The sequence below is a fragment of the Rosa chinensis genome, chromosome 5 (assembly GCF_002994745.2).
Source record: "Rosa chinensis cultivar Old Blush chromosome 5, RchiOBHm-V2, whole genome shotgun sequence".
Taxonomy (NCBI): domain Eukaryota; kingdom Viridiplantae; phylum Streptophyta; class Magnoliopsida; order Rosales; family Rosaceae; genus Rosa; species Rosa chinensis.
In genome coordinates this window covers 82113429-82132700 of record NC_037092.1, presented here as the reverse complement: position 1 = coordinate 82132700, position 19272 = coordinate 82113429, and the positions used below count along the sequence as shown (strand labels likewise).

General features: G+C 38.4%; 2 protein-coding genes across 2 annotated transcripts; both read right to left on the bottom strand.

The window, feature by feature from the left end:
• Positions 1–1825: 1825 nt before the first annotated feature.
• On the bottom strand, positions 1826–6086 carry LOC112166407 (SEC14 cytosolic factor). Its single transcript, XM_024303248.2, has 11 exons — positions 5786–6086; positions 5647–5675; positions 4709–4792; positions 4563–4616; positions 3858–3935; positions 3602–3655; positions 3337–3396; positions 3161–3256; positions 2805–2906; positions 2614–2694; positions 1826–2392 (listed from the first exon to the last, which is right to left on the bottom strand). Exons 1-11 carry the CDS (start codon positions 5877–5879, stop codon positions 2063–2065), a joined length of 1062 nt encoding a protein of 353 aa, XP_024159016.1. The 5' UTR covers positions 5880–6086; the 3' UTR covers positions 1826–2062.
• Positions 6087–13783: 7697 nt separating this feature from the next.
• On the bottom strand, positions 13784–17211 carry LOC112164812 (serine/threonine-protein kinase D6PKL1). The gene is made up of 3 exons (XM_024301135.2): positions 16858–17211; positions 15410–16469; positions 13784–14878 (listed from the first exon to the last, which is right to left on the bottom strand). Exons 2-3 carry the CDS (start codon positions 16285–16287, stop codon positions 14011–14013), a joined length of 1746 nt encoding a protein of 581 aa, XP_024156903.1. The 5' UTR covers positions 16288–16469; positions 16858–17211; the 3' UTR covers positions 13784–14010.
• Between the last annotated feature and the right edge of the window lie 2061 nt (positions 17212–19272).

Below are 19272 nucleotides of genomic sequence, written 5' to 3'. Positions count from 1 at the left end.
TCGCGTCTGATTAGCTAGTTGGTGAGGCAATAGCTTACCAAGGCGATGATCAGTATCTGGTCTGAGAGGATGTTACCACATGAGTCCCCAAATGATAAAATGAGTTCTTAAAGTGATAAAATAAGTCCTCAATTTGGTAAAAATAATTGATATATGAGAAATATTAACATACCATAGCCTTATCCAAATATAAATGAAATGAAAAGAAATTAAAAAAAAAAATGAGGAATAACTTTTGCCAATGAGGAAGCTATTGGCAAATATAAATTGAATAAAAAGAAATAAATAAAAGTAAAAAATTGAAGCATGACTTTCAGTCGAGAAACGTGTTGGGCATATGTGCATAATTATTTTTTTCATTTTTAGATTTCTTTGTTAGGGTTCTTGACTCAAAGCACCAAAATAAAGGAAAATTATCGTACTTACCCCAACAAGAGATTTATATTCCCATTAACACAATTTAAAGAGAAATGACAAATATGCCCTCAGCTTAATTAATAAACTACAACACTGCCATGCGATTCTCTCTCCCCTCTCTCTCCAGTCACGATTCACAGCTCTCTCTCTCTCTCCCTCTCTCTCCCCCTGCGGGATTCGGAACCGGTAGGACCTCGGCTTGCTCCACGACGGAGGCTCTGGTGAGCTAGTGACAGCGTTGCAGGTCATCGTTCGTCTGGGCTGAGCGAGACGGATCTCCAAAGCACCAGCGATCTGATCTAGGAAGACGAAGACTCGTTGACGGGAGGTTTAACAGAGGAGATGGATCTTCTCCAACACGGTTTAGGCGAAAACTGGTTTAGGGACCTCAACTGGTTCTTGAGCCGGAGAAAATCCTCCGTGTCCGTTAGGAGGTGGAGGTCCTCGAATTTTGCAAGAAGCTTCCAGACGCGCAACAGTTGGTGGCGGCTTTTTCCACTCGACGCAGCGGTTTAAGCTCCTGAGAATCTCATGGGTGCCCAAATCAGAAAGATTTTTTTTCTTTTTTTAAGTAATGGGACAGAAGGAAAGGAAAAAAAAATTTTTGAATGTCTATTGGGGGTCAATAGATGTCTATTGGAGGGCAATAGATGTTTTGAATTGATATAATCTCTTCGTTTTTTTTCTTTAATCAAAATTTTATTTGTCTAATTAGTTCTCATTCCGGCGACCGAAAGTTCTATTAGGGGGCAATAGACATCGATTATAGGGCAATAGACTATTGGGGGCAATAGACCTTTATTGACCCTCTATTGGGGGGCAATAGAGGTTTTTAGAAAATTCCGGTGGGCTGTGGTTGGTGATCGGATTTTGGCGAATGCCCGCGGCAGGTGACCGGGTCCGGTGAAGTCTCCTATGGTTTCTCTCTCTCTCTAAGTAACAAAGGGATGAGGGTAAAATGGTATTAAAAAACAAACAAAAAATCTTAGTGAGATATTAGGGAAGACCTCCTTAGAGTGTTTTGGGTAAGAGAGAAAATAAAAAAATTTAATAGGGTAAGTGGGAAAAAAAATCTCTAGAAATGGGGTAAATTGACAAAAACCCTTCTCGTTAATCTTATCATAGATGTGGTTGCATAAATGTCATGCTAGGATTTCGGGGTCTTGGTTCTGTTGTTGTGCCGTTATGTTCTAACTTCTAACTTCTAACTTCTAACTTCAATGCCTTCTTCTTATCAACATGATGAAGAAGAAATAAATAATAAACCAAAATACCTTCACCCAGGGTCAAGGTACCTACTACAGTCCCAAGTCTCCTAGGATCAGTGTATAGTATTAAACAGTAATCTCGTTGGTAAAGCTAAATTTATTTCGTTTGAATAACCTGTGATACACTAGTGGGATTTAGCTTGTAGAACAGATTAGTGTTTCCTATACATGGAAGAAGGATTATGATCGGTGGTACTTCAGGCTACACCGGATTAGCTGTTGTCATAAATGAATCTGCATCAAGCTGATGCAAGCATAAACTATTACATAGAATTAATATGACAACAACATTCTGGTCTCATAGAAATGTTGCCACTGTCATTTACTCATGTAGGTTACAGACGCTAATAACCGTCATACAGGTTAAAAATAGAGATTCAAGAACCGTTAAATCTTAGGCCACTTAGTGACTTGGTGAGGCCGTTGAGGCCGTTGTGGTTTCCATACTTGTGGAACTCAGACTCTATGGTTTTCGCAATCTCTGCGTCTTCAGGGTTTGGATCAGGGAAATTGACGTGGAAGGATCCCTGTTTGATTGGTGCAACACGCTCCGTTTGAATAGCTTGCTGCTTGACAAAATTGTAGAGCTCTTGATGGAAAGCATGGTCCAACGAGAAACAATTACTAGTATGTCCATTCTCTGAATTCCGAGATGATCCAGAGCCCTGTTTTCTACAAAAATGTGGGAGGGACGAATAATCCATGATCTGCATACACATTTCCAGGTCAGATTGTCACCATCAAAGAAATAGAACATGATGCAGATGAACAAATGCAGCTGGAGTATAACAAAATTGGTTTGGAGTGCTTGAGTTAACCTATAGGTCAACAGAAGTACATAACTCCATTACGAAACAGTACCAAAATGGCAAGCCAGAAGTGGAGTAGGAAGCCAATGGTGATATTTGAACTAAAAGAAAATGCTTACTTTGAGTAATTCATCTTTCCCACAACCTTGAAGAACCTGGATTTTCCTCCTAGTCCTTTCTTGCAAAAGAGGTTTTACCACCTGTTTAGAATTTAGACATTAATAATTCTGTCTCAAGATGGCATACCACCCATAATCATGTTTTCCTCTTTTCTATGTGTTTATTCAAAGTGTGAGTTTCTCTGGCATACCTTCCAACATGCTGAAAATATGTATGGGGCATTGACAATATAGTATGTATCCGTCTTTTCTGGATAATTCAAGTCATCGATAGTGGAAATAACAGTCAAAAGCTGCACCAACAGATCAAAGAAAGTGTCAGTCATATGGCCCTCAGAAAACCAGAGGAGAATTGGGTCAATATAGTTATTTTCTTATTTGGATTTCTTTGTCTTGAAGGGAAAAGAAAAAAAAGGTAAAACCTAAAACAAACCATCAGACGACCACAAACAATCATCAGAATAATTTTCACACAACAGAACAGAATAAGAAGACTTTCACTGGTCACAGACCAAGATAGGAGCTCATGATATATGCTTAGGGATACCTTAATATGATTAAGTGCTGAGAGCCTTAAACCAGTCATATCCAAAACTTTCACACAGGTTCCAATATATTTGCCGTACTTCTTTGTTGCAGCAGGCTACAAATAAAGAAAAACCAGATCAGGCTACACATAAAAATACGTGTCAGCAACATGACTAGATAACCTTAAGTACTTACTAAAACTACACGATCTCGGTATTCATTCATTTGGATGTGCGACTGAACATAGTAATTTACCTACATTGATAGAATCACACACGTTAATACCACTGAAAGAATGGAAATACAACATAAAGGCCTATAACAATGATATTTACTGTGCTTTAAAAGTACATATATGGACTGAGCCCAGTATTATCATTAGTATATGCATGTATATACATATATTATCAAGTGCACCAATGTCCTATGAAATATCATTATAACCACATATCATCCTTACAGAAGCTTTGTCATATGTGCTGAGCCCAACACCAATAGCAATGACAGGAAGACCCTGGAAGAAGAAAAAAAAATAGGACTACATGAGAATCATGATTTTGAAATTAAACATTAAGAACCATAAGGGAACCAAAACTAATCAACTATTGCAGACAAAAGACGAATATTCAGATGTTGAGCAACCCTTTTTTCGACAAGGTGGATATGGCACGACATAATGGTAGAAATGGAAGGCATGAAATTATATCAAGGAATACCTCTTTTGAGTAACCAGACAATCCCAAAAGCTGAGAATCTCGCACTGCTCTGTACAAATCAGTAGGGATGATTGGTTTCTGTATTTACAAAATAAATCATTGGTCACCACATTATATATAGAGTTACGTTTCCACAGTGTGTCAAGTATCAATCCGCAATATGCCATTCATAAGTAGAATGGACATAGTAAAATCAACAGTATAACTAATTCCTATAAACTTGTGTCTAAATTTTAGATGCAATATCCCCTCTAACCATCCGTAACATGCGTGTCCAGATTTCAGTACTGCCTTAAAGTTCAACCAGTTGTGGCTAGTGGCTACTGGACCACACGTCCAAACAATGATCATGATGTATGCTCTCTGAATGCAACTGAAAGTAGAGATTTGCCCAAGGTGCAACTGTCATGCTTCTACATATCAATAACCAGCAAACAAATCAAATCTGTAAACAATAGTTATAACCTAACCTTAAAGTCTTCCTACAGGCCATATTGAGATTCATGATTAACAAAACATAAGTGCTCTAAAAAAACCTTTCAAATTTAAATCACCAACTTTTATAGAAAGTTATCTCTGTTTGAAACATTCTAAATACAAAGATTCAATAAAATATCAGACTGACAAACATCAAACAGAGGAGTTACACATGAATAGTCAAAAGATATGATGTTTATCCAATAATTTCTTAATCGAAAAACTCACCGCCAATATATTGTCAATTTCGCTGTCTATCCTCCATTGCAAACAGTCAACCAACTGGAACAATTTACGCATTGTTAGTAAAGCAAACCAAAGCATAGAGCCTTGTGGCATTATAATAATTATTGAGCAAACTTAATGAATCTAACCATTTTGTGGGCTTTGCCAACATTCCAGTCCCTCGCTTTAAGAAACCGCACAAATGTCTCATTTGGATACCCTTGGTGCACATTCTGAAGATGAAGAGGCAATATTTAGATTTTAAGGTACATTTCATTTGTACAGGTAATAAATTATAAAAACCAAATTACCAACTTTTAACAATTTATCCCCAACAAAAACATTCCACTACCAAGTATTGTCTTAAACTTTGTGCCATCTCTATGATTTTTCCCATTGGCTTGCTTTCCTCTCTCTTGGATGCTGATTAGTTAGAGATGTGTATATATATTATAGAACGTATTATCCTCTCCCATATTTCCGAAACCAAGGGGCTTCCTAATGCATAGCCAAGAGTAGCAGCGCATACATTGCACCCACTTGTATTGCAATAAGGTTCAGTTCAAGTAAATTCTACACCATCCTTATAATACCTACCTATAGTCAATTCAAACAATAAAGTTGACATTATCTACGAATAGATAGTTAAAACTTGTTCAAGACCAATATGCCGATCAAAGCCAGGATTCATACTTTCCCCTCAATAAAAGCAAGAGACAAAGTTCCTCTTTCGAAAATACTAACAAGATCAAATTGATCAAGTATTAATTAATAAACACACTAATTCTCTTCCAAACATAGAAGATGAACTTCATGCTAATCAATCCAACAGCCCAAAATATGAGGAAAAACCCAAAATGCAATACATCAGACACCCAGATCAAATCCAGAAAACTGATTTAAGATTCAACAGTATGCAGTTTCCAAAAAAAACAAAAAAACAAAAAACAAAACAAAAAAGCAAAGCTAAATGATTAAAATGAAGTGAATGGAGTAAAGGGTTTCATTATCTGGTACTGCAAATCACAAAAGCACAAAACTTTAAGAACCCAGATCGAGCAAACTCAAAAGAGAAACAGGGTCTAACCTCAAATGTCTTCTTCAGCGGTTCATCAACTGTAAAATTCAAAAAAGACAAAAGAAAAAAACAAAGAGATCAAGTCTCAGATCAAACAAGAGGAGGATGATCCATTTATATTTTTGAAATGGGTTTTTCAAACTCTTACCTTCTTCCATTAACAACTGAAACTGCTTGATCGCTTCTGGATCAGGAACACCCATCCTGTCTTCTGTCGGTTCCCTTTGCAGATATTTAAACATTAAAGACTGCAAATTTAAGTTCAAGTTTTTCACTCTGAGAGCCTCTCTCTCTCTCTCTCTCTCTCCCCACAACTTTTCAGTACAAAAACTTGGAACTTGATTCACCAAATCTAGAGAGAAAGAAGGAGAGAGGTTTAAAAAAGAGACAACCTTTAGAGAGAGAAGAGGAGAGGTGTCTCTTTAACACAATTTGGGTACCGCTTTTATGAGCGCCTCAAACTATGATTGAGCCCTTTTTTAAGGCAATGGTTTAATGTCATCATTATATGATATATATATATATAATTATTCAGCGGTGAAAAATATGGGAAAATTTTTGAAAAGGAAAGATATTTCTTTATTTATTAGAGATTTTGAGACCAACTTTTTTTGTTGTTGTTGTTCTTTTGGTTTGTTTTCATGCCATCAAATCAGTTTATGGTTTAGGTCAGATTAGTTTAACGATTAACATCATGGTAAAAACATACGGGTACCAAGAAATAGTTGTTGCAGTTGTTTTAAATAGTTTGTTTTGCAGTTATTTTCATGCATCTATCTTTATACATATGGAGGATTCAAATTTGCAAGTAAAGACAAGATCTAAATAGTAAATTTGGATCTTCAAGCCCAAGTATCTCAGTAAACTTTTCTTATTTGTTGATGATTGCACTTACAAAGTCATTTCTCATAGCCATATTCATTTCATATTTAGATATCTTTTTTGTTCTTTTTTCTTTTGGCAATGACTTTTTTGTTGAATGATATAATTCTCTTAATGCTCTTTTATTCTTGATTGAATTAATAATTGTAATTCCCTAAAAAAAAAAAATAAGGGAATAACTTTCTCTTTTCTTTGGAAAATCCCAAAATTTGTCAACCAAATCTTCTACATTATAGAGATTGCAATAATGGGGAAGATATTCTCGTGCATTATTGCCTAACTAGAGGTAGACATGCTTGCTTTAAGATAATTCTTTTTTCCTCATGCAATAATGAAGTAAAACTATGATTTGAATAACCAACCTTTACCTTCGAGAGAGAAAAAAAAAAAAAAACTACCTAATCCACTGCATTCTCAAAATTGATTTCATGAAATAATATGTCATAAATGTGGAAAAAATAATTTAGTTTTGTAAATGTGATTTTATCTCATAAATGTTTGTTCACTTGAATTCCTCTCAAAAGATCTGAAAATCCAGAATAATGGTCCAATTTTCTTTATTATGTAATAAATCAAAAATAAACATGGGCACACAATGAGCTCTCCATGTGATGCGAAGATACCATATTTTGACCAAGCAGCCATGTGAGTCCATGAAGGAAAGAAGAGGCACCTAACTAGAGAGAGAAAGAGGGAATACGTGGACTTGGGTGGAGTTGTTGTTGTTCTCACTACTTACCTTAAACTATTAGGAAGGTGCAAAATGCAGCATTTTTTTGACTAATAGCCTCCAAGACCATGAAATCATGACATTCAACATTTTAAACATTAGCTGGAGATGGAGGCAGGACATCATCTTGTCTTCCCCTTTCCCTTGAGGACCGGGTTGCCTCTAACACAGACCATCGCTTAGAAGTTAATATAGCTATCTTTATCTTTATATATAAAAGGAGGGCATAATTTAGTGTCGAAAACTTCACTAAATTTTAAATTATCATAAATTCTTTAGAATAAAAAATAAAAAATCAAAATAAATTAATCTAAAATGTTATTATGGTAAAAATAAAATAAAAGAACATTAACATAAAAAAATTTAAATTTTTCTACTTCTTAATAATATCACGTGTATCGCACAAATATGAGATTTTTTTTTTTTTTTTGAAATAATGGTAATTCCATTGATAATAGCGCATGCCAAGAAGGCCATTACATACCCATCCACTGACACATAACAATGGCCAGGCAAGACTTTGTGGAGGAGCCACAGTGATACATAGGATAGACCAACTATATTTGAACTTATCGCTCGCATAACAGCGAGCCTATAAGCTATGAAAAAACATAGCAAATAGACAAGCTAAACAAAACACTCGTTAGGTTCCTAATACAAGGGAATTAATTGTAATTAGACAAAAAGCTAAAAACATAGATTTGGGCCAAGAGCCAAAACCCTAGCCCAAAATAGTAATGGACTAGAGCAGAAACCAGCCCAATATTTTGTGGCCCAATAGGGTAGTCCAGCAAGGAAATTGCACCAGGCCCATCAATTCGGTACGGTCCAGTCCACCTTTTCCTCCCCTCCCCTGACGTGCATCACCGTCCGGCCAAGTTCCTGTTGACACACATCACCCAGCCTGCGTCGTCTCGATCGCCCTGCCACGCCATCATCCCGGCAATCCAAGCCTTCCCGAGCTACGCTGCCGTGACGTACCCCAGCACAGAAAAAACAATCTGGATCCAGGCCTCGAATTTCCACCACCATCGATTAATATCCATGGCAACGCCGATCCAAGAACCCAACAACACAGATCGCCACCGAACAGTAGCGCATGAACCCCGCCGTCGCCAACCTCCCAGCTGAAACCTTATGACAAAACCCGAGCAAATCCTCCGACTGAGTCCTATGGGCATTAGATCTCTCGTCCCGCAGCAAACTCCATGACTGCGGCAAGGCCGGAGGCCCACCCCCATGTCCGGGTGCCGCCGGACGAGAATGAGAATTCGAACCGCGTAGGCCTTAGGGTTTCCTGAGGTGAGAGAGAAACCTTAGGGTGTCAGTCTCTCATTCACATAATTTCGCACAAATATGAGATTAGTACAGATAATCAAAAAGAAATATTCTTTCCCCTTAATGAATTAATAATTATGATGACATGGTTAAACTTCTACCAGCCAAGAGACATGGTGACCCCTAATTCATCATGGAATAGATGCTGAATTTTGTAGCTTATCCCACAATTATTTGAAGGGATCAAACTTGTGTGTGGCAAGAATGTCTCCCATGTGTCCATGCCTTTTCTATAGTTTATATTTTATTGAAGAGCCCCTTTTTTTTTTTTTTTTTTTCTTTGGTAAAAGTTGATGTGGCTTCAATGTCCCTCACCAAATTTTTACTTGGTCCAGTTAGAGACATATTCTGTGGGTCCCGTCCGATTACTACTTCTTCTCTTTTTATTTTTTTATTTCTTTCACACATGTACTTATGTAGCAATTAGTCACATCACTTAATTTCAAGCGAAAATGTCACATCACTTAATTTTAAGTGAAAATGTCAATTTACTTAAATTTAAGTTACACTAACTCTATTTATTCTAACATCTTATAAGATTGCCGACTTACTTAACAAATTGCATATTTTTTACTCTAATACCCAATTAAGTTATTTTTTTTATTATTTATTTTTATTTATTTTTGGGACAATATTGTGGATCCCTTTGTCACTTAGAGAGAGAAACTTCACTGGAATCCTGTCACCGACCGCAGAAATCTAATCACTGGCGGCCGGAATCCAGCTACCGCTGTCCTGTTCTATTGCCCCATAATAAACTTTTTATTACCCCCCCCCCCAATAATACTTAATAAACTTTTTATTACCTCCCAATAAACTTTATTGCACCCTAATAAACTTGTCTCCAACGACTTCTTTGCGAGCTTCCAGCAACCTCCGGACTAGAGACCGGAGTTCGGCATCCTATTTCATTGCCCCAATAAACATTTTATTGCTCTCCAATAAACTTTATTGCCCCCAATAATACCCAATAAACTTTTTATTGCCTCCAATAATAGCCAATAAACATTTTATTGTCACCCAATAATATCCAGTAAAAATTTTACTGCCCCCAATAAACTTTATGAAAATTTATTGGGGGCTAATAAAAGTCTCCGACGACCTCTTTGGAAACCTCCAGCTACTAGTGATCCGATTCCGGGGGCCTTCACAGGATTCTGGTGACCAGTCACCCGAGTCCCGTAGCCATGACCTGATTCCGGTGACCAGTGACTAGAGTCCAGCAAGGTCTCAAATGACTTTTTAATTATTTAAAGGGCAAATTTGTCTTTTTACATTTAAATTGGGTAAGTGGGCACACAAATCTTTTAGTGGAGTAAGTAGACATTTATTGTGACCAAATTGGGTAAATGGTCAAGAGCCCTAATTTTAAAAGGATATGATTGAAGAATATTTATATCTCTCAAGTTTTTATCTGGATTCTGATATAAAAAATAAAATAAAAAAGTTTTATCTGGATTGCCGAATTGGAGATCCAGAGTCAACTTTTGTTTCAAAAAAATTGTATCCCTAAAGCATAGGAAATAAGCACTTCCGTGAAATTGACAATATATTTTGGACAAAAAACTAGCATGTATTGAACAAATAAAGTCCATCTTAATATTGTAAAGGACAAATATATTCTCACATGTTGATACCAGATATTCTCTGCCCGAAGATATGAAAATGAGTTAATTTGTTGGAATGGTTTTGACTATATTGGCCTATTTTTTAGAGTTCGAGACTAGCGACGGCGGAAGTCTCTTTCCACCTCGAGTAGAGTTGGCCTCGCTGTTGGATTCTGGTCGCTCGAGTTTCGGTGGGCAAAGAAGTCGGCGTTCGTGGCTGGGTTTTAGCGACTGTCTTGGGCTGCGGGTGGACAAGATCTCGGAGGACGTCGCGGGTCTTTCGGCGATGGAGGAAGACCAGTGGATCGGAGAGGTCGCGGCGATCGCAGTGTGCTTATCAGGTCCGTGCAAGGTCGGATTCCGGTATTGAGTGTAGGGGTTCGCCTGTTCTCCAGATTCCGATTTGGCGAGGCAGCGGGTTGGCTGACGTTGTTCCTCGTCGGCGAATCTGGACGTGCAAGTGCTCGGTGACTTTGCTTGGTTTGCGGCTTTAGGTCATCATGGCCAGGCTCTGTCGTGGTTGGCCGCCGGAGGGTTGGATGGTGGCTTGGCTACTGGGGGCTAGGGCTGCTATCTTGGCTGTTCGGGTTTGGGCTTGGGTTTTTGGGCCTGGGCTTAAGCTTGGGTTGCTGGGTTATCAACCTAGGCCCACATTATGGGCTTAAGGGTTTTTTTTTAAAGAACCAGTACCAATTCAAATCATGGTTCTTCGGAATTGGTAATTATCTTGAGTTGGACTTGAGAAAGCGGCTTATGGATGAGGAACTGACTCCTATTTGTTTGCTGGGAAGTGGCTCTCTGTTGGTACCGCAATTGCCCGCTTGGCTAATGGGGATGCTAATCAATAATTTTGCCCTAGAAGACATGGAGTTGTTTTTTGTTTATGGGTTCGCGTCCGAAGCGGGCTCAAATTCGATTTGTAATAAGTTTACATTACTTAGATAGAAGCGTGGTAGTTAACCCGTCATTTTTCTGTCTTTAAGTGTATGTTAGACTCTGGCTTTTTGGCTGGTCATCTAGTGCAATGAACCTTTGTTTCATAAAAAAAATATTGGCCTATTTTCAAAACCAAAGTATATGGTTTTGCTGTATTAAACCTTGAATATATCAAAGTCGCGATTGCTAGTATTTCTCCTTCGCCATCGACTTCTGTATCCATCCAAGAGGTGACCTTGACTACAGACACTACATTCTCCACCATTGTTTCGTTCATCTTTAGGCGTCATACTCACCTCTTATCTAGTTTTCAACCAGTCATAGTCTATTTTCTAAGGGTGGGCAGAAACTGAACCGAAGGTCCAAAACCGGCCGAACCAGCCCGATAAACCGGCTTGGGGACCGAACCGGATGAAATAAGGGGGAAAAATGACTTGACCGAACCGGACCAGATTTCTCCGGTTTGGAAGCGGGTTCAGTGAGTAAACTGGCCGAAAAAACCTAACCGGTCCGAATAATTAATATTTATTTAAATTAATATTTTTATGTAAATTAATATTATTTTGATAGTTGTCGAATTCTAATTGGTGGAAATCAGGTTGCACATACTTCTCGTTACACTTGATTGCTCTCATAGAAGAAAACCTTAAGTCAAGCCACTCAGCCCCTCATTTCGACTCTGCCTCCCTCATCTCTCTCAACTCAGAGCGACACAGCCGCTCTTCTCTCTCGACTCTCATTCGTCGAACGCCGACCGAAGACGCTGATGCCAACTAACTCCGACCGAGGACGTCTTCTTATCTCATCTCTAGATGGAATCGGTATGGGCTTAGCTTGATTTTGACTTCGACTTCAAATCGATTTTGGGTTTAGCTTGCTTCTATTATTTCAGTTCTTACTTGCTTGCTTCTTCAGTCCTTCAAATGGGCATGAGAGCATCAGCTTGATTTGTCAATAAGCATGAGAGTATAAGCTTGATTTGGTAATGAGCATTAGCTTGATTTGGTTTTGTTATCACTGCTTAGAATAAGAGTATGAAGTTAATTTATTTGTATGTATCTGGGGGCGATTTGGTTTCTAAGCATGGTTGATATATTTTGAAATGTTATTTGCATCTGTTTCTCGTTTTCTTCTTGTTAAATTGTTTGAGAATTGGATGTGAGTTTGAATGTTTGATTGCATTTGTTTCAATTTGGTATATGCAACAGCCTTCCGAATTTTGAAATATTTCATATGCATATGAAACCAATGGTCTTCAACAGAGGACATGGCCCAACCAATCCAATCAACACACTACAGCTTAATGATAATGTTGCCGGCTTGGATGAAAAGAGAACAGGATAATTCTCTAATGAGATAGATAGAGAATAGGTTATTTGACTCTCATTTAATGAACATATTATATGAAAGCCGAACACAACCGAAACCGATCCGCACCGCACCGGAAAACGGTGTAACCAAAGTAAGCGGTGTGGCTTTTGAAAATGCGGTTGCGGTTTCGAATATTGCACAACCGAATGAAGCGGTTTGGTTGCAGTTTTGGCCTAACACCGATCCGCACTGCACCGCGCCCACCCCTACTATTTTCCATGACAATGTCGACCTCTAAAGTTAAAACCTTGAAAATTCGGGGGCTCGGGCTTTCTCTAATAAGGGTATGAATTTTTTAGGAAGGTAACTTGTCACCCTCAGTTATTACTTGATGCTTTGTTTTTTCAACATGCAAATAAGAAAACTTTCGTATAATCATTGGTTCAAATAATATTTAGTAGTACCACAACATGCATTGGCAACTAGAGATTCATTTATTGATTTGATTAACGGCATGTTTGGCATTGCTTATTGGATAGCCAAAAGTGCTTAATTTAAAAAAAAATTAGATATTTCAGAAGCAGTCCCAAACAAGCCCTGAGTAATAGGAAACTTTTGTCTTTTGTACGTGAGAGATTATGTACAAATGAATGGTACAAATTTTTGTCTGAGTTGCTTGACCACAAATTTTGGACGCAAACATAGGGAACAAACGAAAGTATGTTTTGTGAGTTCTAACTGTGCATTTTGATTCTATTTTCCTTTACTTTTCTTAAAGACATTTCAGTGTCTAAAACTAATTGTCATCTATCCCTGGTGAAAATTTTGAAAAATCAATGCAACCGTTTAACAGGAAATAAATCATTTGTTGGGCCTAAACCCGAAAAATAACAAAAGAGAATCCTTTAGAAAAAGCCCCAAAAATTACGGATATAAGAACCGTCAAAGCTGACCTCCTCACCTGAATATGTCTGACCCTAAGGTCCAAGTTGAGCAAAAGAATTTGCTTACGAAAAACAAATGGCTCATGAATCTTAATAGTCATGTTTGTGAGATATTGGGAAAGCTCCACACGTTTCATATCTGAAGTCAAATAACTAAACTTCGCGTCACATTCGTAATTGAGTCTCGTTCCGAATAGGAAACGAAATAAGTACTAGCTAACCAGAGAGTTCATGCATAGAACTCAAGAGCTTAGTTGTTTTAACGAGGTAAATGAACCAGAACCGCGTCTCATGCTAATAGATTTGACCTCCTCAACTTTCAGTGCCCTCGAGGTTTTTCTTTTCATATGAAAAAAGAGAAAAAGGGGATGTTGGATAAACGAACATCACTCGGGCGATTTTCAATGCAATATACTGTTATTATCATATCAAAGATAGAACCAGGATCCACATTTTGGACACAGCAACAACCTTTGAGCTGCAATACAAATTTCTGTTTATAACAACACCAAACATAAGATCATTATGAACATAAAAACAAACCCTAGATTCCACATGATCCACATATTCAGAAACTCTACATCTCAAGAAAGAAAGGAAAATGGCATACCAGTTCTGAAAATAATTAAAAGAAATCGAATTCCAGATAATTGTTTTGATCTGGATGAGAGGCAGCAGCAGTAGCTTTATCACTAGATGACATTACGGGGGATGATAGCCGCTCAAACTCGACTGGCTTTGGGATATCAGGTGGGGTTGCACATCTAATCAATGCCCAATTAACACCTTCAAAGAAGGGATGTTGTTTAATCTCCGTTGCTCCACGCTTGTATGCAAGCCTGTGCTGCGGTTCTTTCACTAGTAAGCCCCTTATCAGATCTCTTGCTGAAAAGCTGACCACTGGCGATTCTGGGAATCTCAGTGGCTGACCCACGACATTGAACAGAGTGGCTCGATTCCCTGATCCCTTGAAAGGGGTCTTACCGAACAATAGCTCATACAGGAAGATCCCAAAAGTCCACCAATCAACAGCACTGCCATGGCCTTCACCTTTGATAATTTCTGGTGCCAAATACTCATGAGTCCCAACAAATGACATCGACCGAGCATTGGTTGGCTCAGCAATAAGTTCTGGCAATGGGCTGACTTGGTTTCCCATTTCATTCTTGGGTTTTCGGTCTTTCTTGGATTTACTTGAAAAGAAACGAGGGGAGAAACATGTTGTAGGCACCACACATGATGGCTGAATACATGAGGGCTCAATGCAGGTCGGTTGCGCACAGTAAACTGGGTTCTTTCGCAAGGGATCGGACTCAGGAATTGAAGACTTAACTAGAGTCGGGCTGACAACACACCGCAGGGAAAGATCAAAGTCTGAAAGCATTATGTGTCCATCATCTCTTACAAGGACATTCTCCGGCTTGAGGTCACGATAAACAATCCCAAGCATGTGAAGATATTCCAGCGCAAGGAGAACCTCTGCTACATAGAACCTGCATGGACAAACATAACAGTAACGTCCATCAATATCAAAAAACAGTTCTAATTACCTTCATAGCAAGCTTATTTCTTTGTAATGCAGTGAACAGGATTGAACATTGCAGCTGTGAAAAAAAGTACGCTATCATTTTTAATTTATTCTAACACCAGTAAGGTGGTCCATAATGCTAAAGAGTCAACATCAGCAACCCAGAAACAGACCAAGTGTACCAGATATAGCAAAAAAATCTATATTAAAATGTGTGTTTGGGGGTATGTGTGCATCATTTTAGCATGAAGGCTTAAGTGAGTCTAGATCATTCAATACTCAATACTCACACTACAAAGACGAAACTTTTATGCCACACCATAAAACTTATTGGTATCCTTCTAACAGCAATATGTCAATAAGCCAGTAAATCAAGGTGACAGATGACATTCACAAAAATACGCAATGTAAACCACAAATGCTCAAACTGACAATAGTGGAGATTATTTGCCACGTTTTGAACTATATAAAATGCTCAAGTAGAGAGAATACTTACTTCACTGCTTGTTCACTAAAGTACTTTCCTGGTTGCCTCTGCCGAAGTGTGTGCAAGTCACCGCCAGGGCAGAATTCCATCACCAGACATGAATACTTTTCTGTTTCAAAATGGGTGTATAGGGTTGGAAGAAAAGGATGGTCCAAACATTGAAGTATTTCTCTCTCTGTCTGAGCCCGAAGAAGTTTTTTACGATTAGCCAAAGATGCCTTGTCCATGACCTTCATTGCAAAATAACATTTTGTTCCACTCAACTCAGAAAGATAGACACTTCCAATATCCCCACAACCCAACTTCTTCAGTAGTCTAAAATGGCCTAAACCAAATACACTATCCCTTGCACGGACAGCCTGTATGGCTTCCCAATGAATGTCATTTGCCTTGTGAGGTTTGTTGATAGCACTACTAAAGCTGCTACAACTACTTTCATCACTCACATCAGTGCTTGTGCTACCTCTACAAATACTGCTCTTCCCACTCTCAACAAACTCAGCTCGATCACTAATCTTGGCACTTCCACTAGTCTTGGCAAGACTGCTTGCCCCATCGCTGACCTTTGCCGAGCCAATACCATTTTCTATTGTTTTCTTTACTTTATCACCACCACCATCCGGCAAATTCCCGGTCTCACTCACTGCGAGGCCCACATCGGCTGGCACCTGAGTTGGATCACCCATTGATAAACTTGATTCTAACTTATCAGCTAAATATTTGGCAGAATCCTGCTGAGTCTTGCATTCAGAAACCTGCTTCGATACAGCTGGTTGCAGATTGCTGGGCAGTTTTTTTGGAGTAACTGGCTCCGATTTACTTGTCTTTGTAATCTGTAAAGGTGGAGGTCTGCGGGAGTTTCCTTCTGCTGTCTGACTACCCATCATTTTCCTTTAATTATCCGGAGAAGTTCAGAAGCCAGATTTCGAGGTCATCAAAGAAACCAGAGTTGCTATAACAGATCAAATTGAACAAAGCCATCATTCAACCCCCAACTCCATTAAGTGACTCCCTCCATTGACAATCCAAATTAACCTCATCTTCAAGTGCATCAATTGCAAGGTAATTTCTACAATCAAACAGAAAATTTCACTACTATGCAGCAGAGATATACTACAGTAAAAATCCAAAAAGGGGGACAAAGCTTGAAAATCACTACTGTATTAACATGATCTATATGCAAATTACAAAACCCACATCAATGCAAGCATCCTTTAAATAAAAATGAAAATCACAGAGAAGTAAAATCTATGCTTTGCAGTAAATCAAAATTTAATATTAAACAAACAACTAACTGGAAGGGTACCAAACCCACTTACAGGAAAACATCATCAAGAAATGGGAAGTAAACCACAAAGACCCAGATGCTAAAAACCAAGATACAGAAGCAAAAACCCACCAAGCAAATCACATGACCAGTTAAAAGTTGAAGAGAAAAGGAAGCCCAAAAAGGGTACCTGCTTGAGTGAGCCAGAGAGAGATTGAGCGGTTCTCAAAGATCAGAACTTTGAAGGTGCTTTGCTTTAGCAGAGTGGAGAAGAGAGAGAGAGAGAGCACTCACAACTGTTAAGAGAGAGAAAAGAAGAGCATAGTGTGAGACTGAGAGTTTCTTTTTTCCTGAAATGTGTGGAGAGAGAGAAATACAAAGAAAGGAAGAAGCTTTCAGTGAGTTTTGATTATTAGAAAAGACTGAAAAACTTGGGTGTGTCTCCCATGTCCTCTGTGGGCTACACACTACAATGTATTGATATATACTTTGAGTCTTTGATGCGGAGACGGTGAGGGGTCAAAGCCAAACAGCTAAAGTTTGAGGCTTTCTGGTTCAGGCTTTTCATTATTGATCTCTCTCTCTCTCTCTCTCTCTCTCTCTCTTTTTTTTCTTTTTTTTTAATCTAGGTTACAATTATTTCAATGTATTTTGTCCCAAATACAAGGGTCTGAATCAATGGATGGAACTCCTATGGCTCCACCCTGTCCCCTCATACTTTGGGGTTTTGGGTTTTCCTCTTTAAGGCTTTGAGATGTAGGAAATCACATGCATGTCCCTTCTCACTTGTCCACTACTCCACTTTAAAGAAGAAATAAAGTCATTAAGTATCCATCCCCAACCATTTAGTGGTCCAAAACTGAATTCTGTTTTGTAAATTTTGTTGTTGATAAATCTCGATTATTATAGGCAAATGGTCCATGACAATGTGCCAATTGATGAGCTGATGATCCAAAAAAAATTAAAAAAAAGAAGAGGTGATGATGAGTTTAGAACTGTCGGTTCTCATACAATATGATAACTCAAATTGTGATTCATATGAAGTAAAATGAATTGAAGTTATTTCATAAAAAAATTGATCATTTACATGTCAAATGTCAAGATTCGTTTAATAAATGAGAAACACAAATCCTCCCCTTTCTTTGTTCTGCGATGCGTTTTAAACGTTGTCGTCGAACTGGTTGTTGTCGGTTTACTGCCTTCTTGGCCTGGTGTGGTGTTCATAGTTTGATTGTTTGGTTCAGAGATCTAAGGGAAAAATGCACAGTCAGTGTCTGAAGACTCTGAGGACTGTCAAAATGATACATGGACTTTTAAACGTATCAATGTGATACCTGGACTTCTATTTTGTTGTCAATGTTGTACCCACGTCAATTTTCCGTCACGGCTCCGTTAAATTTACCACGTGTGAGGCACGTGAGGAACAAAGTGAAGGTAAAAAGACTGATTTGCCCATATGACTGACAGTTTAATTAATTTATTTTTTGGTAAAATTATTTTAAATAAAAACCTTTTCCTTTAATTTTTTTCAACCCTCCACCTCTCCGTCTTCTTGCTCGTCGATTCCTCCTGCAACAACACCTCAGTACTCCTCAATTTCAGGCACACGGCACAGACACAGTTGACCTCGACGAAGGGATCAGCGGCGCACTCCATCGCCAATTTCAGATCTTCGACAAGCAAAGCTTCGAGAAGACTCTGTCCTTCATTTTGGAGGACGAAATTGAAATTGAAATTGGGATTGGGTTCTCTGTAAACTTTGAAGGAATTCATCAATTCTGCTTTCACTCTCCCAACAAGATCTCAACTCTCTCTCTCTCTCTCAAACCTGGTCGGTTTTTCTCTTTCTTCACTCACCTCCCTCAACAATTTTGACCCCCATTCCATTTGTTTTGTTTTTATTAGTTTTATGCAATAAAAAAAAATTAAAGCTTTGAACCTGTTAGTATCCATCTGGGGTTGTCATCTAGTTCATACTAGCTAGCTTGTGCTCTGCAAGATTTGAGCCCAAATTAACTGTTTTCCTCTCATTCCCACAATAAACTAAACCGCTCTTGGACTCTAAAAGGGTCTCTCAGATTTGCTTTGCTTTGTGCTCTGGGATTCACCCATATCTCACTCTACTAGAGCTCATTTGATCTCAAAAGGTGACATCTTTTCACTTATTTAATCATTTCTCTTCCTGGGTTTTTGCTTAAGTTTTGTTTTTGATTGATAAGTAGAAACTCTGTGTTCTTTTTCTGCATAAAGAACCCAGATTTCAGTCCTCTATAAGCTCAAACAAACCCATGACGGTACTCAAAGCGGGACTTGAGACTGATGAAGGGGGACAGAGAGATCGTCTATATCATTACTTGCTGGTGTTTTTGTTGTAGTTAATAACTTGATATTAATGGATTTTGAGTTTGAATTCGATTTGGTGGAGGTGTGGGTGTGGGTGGTAACGGAAAATGAAATTCAGGGTTTTTGCAAGGTCTACTTGGTTCTTCTTCTTCATTGCCCATCTCACAACAAGTCTGCATTGATGTTGTTGAGGCGATTTCAAAGGAGGAATGGAATTTTGTGTTAATTCGATCTGATACATCTGTGATTGTTTTGGTTGTTT

What these genes read in the sequence shown, in the direction of transcription:
- LOC112164812 (XM_024301135.2), bottom strand. Translation starts at nt 16,287, where the DNA reads ATGATGGGTAGTCAGACAGCAGAAGGAAACTCCCGCAGACCTCCACCT. An exon ending in TTTAGTGAACAAGCAGTGAA is followed by an intron (nt 14,879 to 15,409) that starts GTAAGTATTCTC and finishes TTGTCCATGCAG; the next exon opens with GTTCTATGTAGCAGAGGTTC.
- LOC112166407 (XM_024303248.2), bottom strand. Translation starts at nt 5,879, where the DNA reads ATGTTTAAATATCTGCAAAGGGAACCGACAGAAGACAGGATGGGTGTT. An exon ending in TCAGTTGTTAATGGAAGAAG is followed by an intron (nt 5,676 to 5,785) that starts GTAAGAGTTTGA and finishes TGAATTTTACAG; the next exon opens with TTGATGAACCGCTGAAGAAG. An exon ending in AAATTGACAATATATTGGCG is followed by an intron (nt 3,936 to 4,562) that starts GTGAGTTTTTCG and finishes TTGTAAATACAG; the next exon opens with AAACCAATCATCCCTACTGA.